This window comes from Excalfactoria chinensis, chromosome 3, assembly GCF_039878825.1.
Source record: "Excalfactoria chinensis isolate bCotChi1 chromosome 3, bCotChi1.hap2, whole genome shotgun sequence".
In the NCBI taxonomy this organism is placed as follows: domain Eukaryota; kingdom Metazoa; phylum Chordata; class Aves; order Galliformes; family Phasianidae; genus Excalfactoria; species Excalfactoria chinensis.
In genome coordinates, this window is record NC_092827.1 from 69,012,281 (window position 1) to 69,019,735 (window position 7,455).

The 7,455-nt window shown below is 57.1% G+C and overlaps 1 protein-coding gene across 1 annotated transcript; it reads right to left on the reverse strand.

The window, feature by feature from the left end:
* Positions 1–1,485: 1,485 nt before the first annotated feature.
* On the reverse strand, positions 1,486–6,267 carry IRF2BP2 (interferon regulatory factor 2 binding protein 2). Its single transcript, XM_072333096.1, has 2 exons — positions 5,134–6,267; positions 1,486–4,955 (listed from the first exon to the last, which is right to left on the reverse strand). The coding sequence occupies exons 1-2, from the start codon at positions 6,143–6,145 to the stop codon at positions 4,240–4,242; spliced, it is 1,728 nt and encodes a 575-aa protein (XP_072189197.1). The 5' UTR covers positions 6,146–6,267; the 3' UTR covers positions 1,486–4,239.
* Between the last annotated feature and the right edge of the window lie 1,188 nt (positions 6,268–7,455).

Genomic DNA, 7,455 nt, shown 5'->3' on the forward strand with positions numbered 1-7,455 from the left:
GGACTCTAGCATGCACTTTGGAGATTTGTAAATACTCTATGCAAGATGTGTTTCTTCTTTCCCAAAAACATGCTGCCAACGATTTACACCTGAGCCACCAGCACAGGGCATGCTGCGGTGGCTGCCTAAAGGCAGTGAAAGAGTTAGCTTGGAGCCATAGTGCAGCTGTGCCTCCATTCATCTGCACAGCCCTTCAGCAGAGGAAAGGCTTCTGGGAACAAAGGAGGAGGGAAGCAAAGAAGGGTGACTCAGGAGTCCTGGTGACCTACATGTCATCCACAGGGCAGTGCTAGCCCTGGCACATAGGGTGCGGAGGGCTGCCCCACAGTGCTCACCGGTGGCAGAAAATGAAGCTATGTGTTGCCCAGATGCTCTTCCTGCTTTAACTGCCGTGTTCAGGAAAAACACGTTAGGAGGGAATGTTTTTTCTAATTGCCTCCTTATCTGTAGGAGCGCAGACTTGAAGTTGCAGTTTATCTCCAAGAGGATAAACAAGCCGAGTCCATTTTGGGAAAGGGCTTTTTTCTTAATATTTTTTAATTGCTCCAGCTGGAGATAAACACAAACACTTTGGGAGGTGAAACATGCAATTCTCAGGACTAGAGCCTTCTCAAGCCTAATTGCTGGGTACCTCTTACCAGCAGTCCCACTGTGGAGGAGCTGAGGCTGCAGCAACCAGGACTATAACCGCTTCCATTCATGAGCTCAGCCACTTCTGGTGCCATGAACTTATTCACAGTCCAACACTTTCCCTTGGCTGACACCACTTTCATGTGCCAGCTGCCCTGACTGCCCCACAGCAGCGCATGAGGAGCTGGGTGGTGCGGGTGCCACCAAGGCAGCGGGTGCCATCAGGACTGGCCCAGGCACAGAAGGAAAGGATCCAGGGGCTCTGTCGACATAATAAACCACTAGAGAGCACTCTCAAATGTATTTATACCCTTTTCCTAAGTGCTATTTCATAAAAACACGCGGTTGCCATGGCCTGGTTTACAGCACAGCTAAAAAAGGGAGTTCCAAAACAGGCCAGGTTTCCTGAGGCCACCACAAAGGCCATCAAAGCCACCATTATGCTGCGCCATTCCAGCGGGGCTCCGTGCCCCCCTCTGTGCTTTAACCTATCCACAGATCAATGACAGAAACAGTACTTAAAAATTAAAATACCGCGCTTTGACAACTGCAGCTTTTTCTGGTTTTATGTATATATTTTATAAGTATATATAAAGTGTGTGTATATATATATATATATAGATATATTTAAAAGCAGAAGTGTTTAAAGCTCTCAGCTTCCTTGTATTTTGTGCCAGAAGTGAAGGGGGAAAAAAGGAGTGAAAATTACAATATTAGTTCAGCAGCTATAAATAAAAGTACCTTGTGCACAGGTGAATTGCCAGCAAAAAAGAAGAAAAAAGTATCTTAAAAAAAAAAAAAAAAAAAAAAAGTGATGTAGGTTCAAAAAAAGAAATATAAATCACTCACTCTGAAGTAAAACATGTTTAATACTACACAAATTACAGTATCAGCTTTTAAAAAGTTTAAAGAGTAAGGTAAGTAGCACTGTTGCAGCCAAAGCACTTAAAAAACCAAAAGAAAAAAAGCCTGTAGCCCAGGAAATAGTGAAGTGTTGTAAATGGAGAATCCACTGGTGTTGTAACTCAGTAACACAGCAGAGAGGAAAAAAGCAACACTGAATTTGAGAAAAAACGAGATACAAGAATAAAACCTCTCAGATTTCAGCTTGTTTCCTTTTGCAATCTTGCAGCTTTATGGTGACCAGGCTTAGAGAGGGGCCTGCAGCCCCCCAAGCCAGCACTGGTACCGGACCCTCCGTCATCTCCTCCACCTCAGGGGCTGCAGGAGGCATGGGGAAGAGGGTGTTGACTTCAGGACCAGCCATGCCTGTGTCAGTGGGCCTTAAGGAGGCCCTGTTTGTCAGAGCAGGCCCAGCCCTCATGCTAGGCCGCCATGTAACTTAGAAGGGAACTTCTGAAGGGATGTGTTGGTGTTTTCATTTTGGTTCAAAGTAGAGATACCGCCTTAATCAAAAAACATGAGCTCCACACCACAGAGGTATCATGCCAAGCAACTCTGAAGAACTTGTTACCCATCTGTCAGCTCAAAATCCATTTTTCTTTTTTTAATAAAGTGCCTAAATACACATTTACACAGATCATAGTGGTTCCAAAGAATCCTTTACAGTTTTTATATATATAGGAATATATATAGGTATATATATATATAATGTGCGTTTTCTTCAAATTGGCTAAATGTGTTTACATAGGACACCAATCTTGACTATAGGTATAAGGTTTAAAGCGTAATATCGACTCAATGAATCTGTTTATCATGCAAGTCTTATCTAATATTACATCGACCTGTAGTATGGAACACAATGTAGTGGGTGTGCTCATTAAACACTTCATAAAAAAAAATTACTGTGCGTGTGCAGTTCTGATCTTCAAATACTAATAATGACCATTTCTTTAGAGAGAGAGAAAAAAAGTCTTCCAGAAAAGAGCTACTCTGCATTAAACTGCAGTCTGAACATTATCACAATAAGAACAGTTGACTCAAAAGCACCCAAAATTGTTCAAATTTACGTCAGCTGAATAGATTTCTCCTGCTCCTTGGGCATCAAGTGCTCATCAGCCCATCCCAGGGCTGGGACGACCTCACCACCCCTTCCTTCGCTCAGAAACAACCTCTTATAACCCAGTTATAAACACCTCAACAGAAGGGCTCATCCAGCTGCAGCGTTGCCAACGAACTATAAACAGCACAAAAACATCACTATAAGACTCAACTATTTCTAGTAACCAATGATTTATTGATTTTAGAAGTCTGCTTGGTGATGCAGAAGCGTGATCAAAAGAAGTGGCTTTACAAAAGAGTTCTCCAAAGTAGCTTAAAAGTCAGGGCCATGGCAATTATGTGAAGCCCTAATTGCTTTCATTTCAACCAGTTTATGTTTTCATTTTCAAAGAATAGCAGTAGGTTTGTTTCAAGCACACGTAATAAGGAAATTGCAGGTTTCCTCCACCCACATTTGGGCTGTCGCTGATATGCCTGCAGGCAATCTGGCAGAGCCTCAGTTGCTGCTGTCATTGTACCACGCTGTACCTGCCACTACTTGGAAACAACGTGTCAGCGATAGTAACAAAAGCAACAGTACCGGAGGTGACTGATAAGCAAATTCAAAAGTCCACCTGCGCTATCTGAAAATTAAAGTAAAATTAGAAAGGAAACAAAACAAATCAGCCTTTCTCCCACCTCCCCAGCATTGTCCAAAGACAAAAAAAAACAACCCAATGCTGAAGGCCTTCAGAGACGGCAGCGCTACACCGGTGCAGTCACCAATCATGTCATAAGGTTGGCTATCACAGTTCCACGTTAGAGTACGCAATTGGTCAACAGGCGTAGTTCTGTAATCTTACAACTGATCACGTGAACTGCGGTCAACTTTGCCTTAAAAAAAAAAATACACAAGAAAAAAAACCCCAACAGAAACAAACCAACCCAGCAATCCCTAACTCAACAGCGCCTCTCCAACACCTCTCCACATCCTACTCCAAAGGCAACTTCCCTTGAGAAACACGGAGGAATTTTGGACTGGGTCCGGCACGGCCACACGAGGCGGACAGCCGCTCCAGGGAGGAGCCCTTAGTGCTCCATGCGCCCGCCTGCCCCCAGCACCTCGTGCCACCAGCCCTACAGAAGCAGGGGGCAGCAATAAGGAAATCACAGACAGTAAGGCGATCTTTACAATGTCAGAAAGTGTATTTGGCATTTAAAAAAAAAAAAAAAAAAAAGGAAAAAAAAAAAAAAAGGAAAAGGAAACAAGTGCATACAAATACAGCTAGAAGCATTTCTCGTTTGCCAAGTGCTCTAAAAAAAGCAGCGCAAGTCACAGCCTACATCGAACAGTAATTGTCACCAGGGAAGCACAACAAATAGTTGCTATAACAAAAGGGGGGGGAAGTGGGGGCAGGGGGATGAGGGTAAGGACGGGAGGGAAAAAAAAAGAGAATTAGAAGAAATGCCTTTATAATAAGTACATACCTTTTGTCTTCAAAAAATATAGAAACACAATGTATTCAAAAAAATCAAAATTATACAGCCATGTTTATGAAGTCTACATTTCCCTTGTCTTGGAGATATATATATATTTATATATATATATTTATAGATATATACAGAACCGGAGCAGTTTGGGCGACGGGCGGCGCTGGGCCAGCACAGTCACGAGTCTCTCTCCTTTTTCACTTTCACATCCCCGGCCAGGATGGTGGCGATCTCCCCCTGCATGAAGGCCCAGGGCACGTTGGAGCCGACCAGGGGGCACTTCTCCCCGCTGGGGCAGTACACCTCTCCGCTGGCCCCCTGCTGCTTGATGCTCTGCCGGGAGCAAGGGAAGCAGAACTTGTGGGACGGGACCGAAGGGCACTGCACGAAGTGGGTGTCTTCCAGGCGCTCGTGGCACAGGGTACAGCACAAGGGGACGCTGGCGGCGAGGGACGAGTCCGGCAGGCTGGCGGGGTGCACGGGCTCCAGCCCGCCCGCCGCGCTGCCCCCCTGGCCCGGCACCTCCCTGCCGGGACCCAGCCTTCTTTGGTTCATGGCGGAGGGCGAGGGGGGGCTGCTGCTGTTCCTCCTGGTGGTGGAGTGGACCTGGTTGGCCTCCTTGGAGGCGTGGTTGCCCCCGGCATTGTCCGCCACCAAAATGAGCGCGGCCATGGGGGACTGGCCGTTCTGGGCCGCCTCGGGCGGCGTGGTCCGGTTGGAGTGGGGCGATGCGGTGGGCGGCGGGGGCGACATGAAGGAGGTGGCCGTCAGCGGCATCTTCATCCCTTCGGACGCGGCCGGCAGCCAGGACTGCGCCTCCCCGTTGATCTTGGGGGGTCCCGCCTCGCCCTCCGGCTCGGGGGACGGCTTCCTCTTCCGGGCTGCGCGGGCCCCTAGAAAGGAAGGGAGAGCGTGAGAGGGGCGAGAAGGCGGCCACGCACCGCCGCGAGGCACCGCCGCAACGCGGCCGCCGAAACGTGCGAAACCACCGTAACACGCGCGGACACGCGGCCCCGTCCGCCCCGGCCCCGCGCTCGCCCCCCTCCGCCCGCCCCGGCCCCCGCTCCTCACCCGGCTTGGCCGCGGCACCGTTGCTCTCGTAGCCCAGCAGCCTGCCGCCCGCCATGCCCGGCTCCTTCTTGAACTTGCTGTCGAAGGGCGGCACGGCGTGCCCGCCGTGCTGGTGCAGGGCCAGCAGCGTGTCCCGCACCGTCTTGGGCTTGGCCAGCCACTCCTCGCCGCCGGCCCGGCTCTTGCCCTCGGCGCCCATCTCCGCCGTGGCCGGCACGCTCTCGGCCGATCCGCGCTTCTCCTTGCCGCCGCCGTCGTGTTCCCCCGCCGCGCCGCCGCCGCCGCCCGACGACGAGGACGAGACGGAGCCGGGCCGCTTGTGGCCCAGCTCGCCGGGCTGCCCCGCCGCCGCCGCCTGCGCCGCCGCCGCCGGCTGCTGGGGCACGGGCACGGCCAGCGGGGCGGGCGCGGCCGAGATGGCGGCCAGCGAGGCGGCGGCGGCGCGGCCGCCCAGGCCGCCGATGGCGGCGGGGAGCCCGGCGCCGTTCACCAGCGGCACCAGAGTGGGCGGCACGGCGTGCGTCCGGCGCGGGTTGGGGCTCTGCCGGTTGAGCTCGGGCGGCTCCTCGGGCTTGGGGAAGCCGTTGGGCACCAGGATGCCGTTCACCTGCCGTCCGCCGCCGTACTCGGCGCCCAGGCGAGGCGGCGGCCGCTCGGCGGCCAGCGGGTAGCGCTCCAGGGGCTGCGGCGGGGGCCGCGCCGCCGCCTCCGCCGCCGCCGAGGGGTGGCCGAGCTGCTGCTGCTGCTGCGCCAGGAGCTCCTTGGCGGAGAGCGGCGGCTGCTTGGCGTGCGGCGGCGGCGGGGCCCGGCCCTCGGCGAAGCAGCCGTGCGCCCGCTTCAGCTGCCGCGCCGTGTCGATGACGAACTCCACGCGGTCGGCGCCCTCGTAGTTGACGCAGCCCCGGCAGACGGGCTCGGTGAAGTCCCAGATCATGGCCCAGGGCATGCGGGGCAGGTCGCACAGGTAGCACGACTGCCTGCGGGAAGCAGCCGCCACCGCCGCCGACGACATGTCCCGGCCCCGGGGCGGCGGCGAGCGCCCCCCGCTCCGGCTCCGGCCGCCGCCTCCTCCGCCCCTCGCCACCGGAGAGCCGACGGGGCGGCTCGGGCGCCGCGGGACCGTCGGCGCGGCCCCCTCCCCCTCGCCTTCCTCTTCCGCGCGCCGGAGCGGGGCGCCGGGGCCGCCCCGGCAAGCAGAGCCGCTCCGGGGGCCGCCGCTCCCTTCTCCGTCTCCGCCGGCGGCGCTCACAGCGCGGCGGGGACGCGCATCCTCGCGGCGCGCCTGGCGCAGGGCTGCGGCCGCTGCCGCCCGCACGGCTCCCCCGCTCGCTGGCTACTACGGGGCGGCGCGGGGCGGCGGGGGCCGGCGCGGCGCGGCGGGCGGGGCGGGGACTGCCGCGGGGGCCGGGGCCGGGGCTGGCGGCGGCGCCGTGCCGCGTTCCAGCCGCCACCGCCGCCTCTGCGCGCCGCCGCCTCGATTCTTCGACAGTGCCGCCGCGCCTGCGCGATGGGCGCCCCCGCCCCAACGACGCCGCCGCGCTCCCGGCCCCGGCTCTGCCCCGCGCCCCCGGCCCAGCCCCGGGGGTTCCGCCCGCCGCCGGGGGAGCAGAGCGCCGGCCGCGCGGAGCGCCCCGTCGAGCGGACGGCGCGGAGCCGAGCGGGGCCCCCAGCCTCCCGCTCGGCGCTGGCGGGGTTACCGCGTACGGTGCGGTCTGAGCGCTGCGGAGTCGCTGAGCTCGGTGGCCCCCGACCCCCCCTCCCGTTGACCCTGGGGCTGCCCCCGTCCCCTGCCGGGCCCGGGCGGGAGGGGCTTTGTGGGTAAATAAAACCATCGCCCGTATTATTATTTATTTTCTTTTTTATTTTTCTAACAGTTGTCACTGCAGGCAGGAAATAGGACGCTCGAGATTTCCTGTCGTTTGCAACCACAAACCCTCCGCTCTCTAAGGCGGACGAGCGCAATCCTCGCAGTGCAAGCGCGGCACGGGCGTTCCGCACCATCCCCGCACAGCGGCACCACGAGGGGCAACGTCCCCCTCGCCACGTCCCGCAGGCGGGCACGGCCCTCCCCGCGGCGTTATGTAGGTTACGGGGGAGGGGAGGGGGGGTGAGCAGGCGGCGGGGACGCCCGGGGGAGCTCTGACGTCCGCGGGGCCCTGCGGGGCGGTGCCTGCGGCGCTCTCGGGGCTGCGGGCCTGGGATGCGATTCCGGCACGGGGAGAGCCCCGCGCGGATCAGCGTCGTGCCCCCCGGCGACGCAGGGGTTAACGCGGCTGGCTCCGCAGCGCGGCCCTCCTTTCTCGTTGCATCAAAGTGCTGTAA

Bases quoted from the DNA above. Each gene is read 5' to 3' on its own strand.
- IRF2BP2 (XM_072333096.1), bottom strand. From the start codon at position 6,145: ATGTCGTCGGCGGCGGTGGCGGCTGCTTCCCGCAGGCAGTCGTGCTAC. The intron at 4,956-5,133 runs GTGAGGAGCGGG...CTTCCTTTCTAG, and splicing joins CGGTGCCGCGGCCAAGCCGG to GGGCCCGCGCAGCCCGGAAG.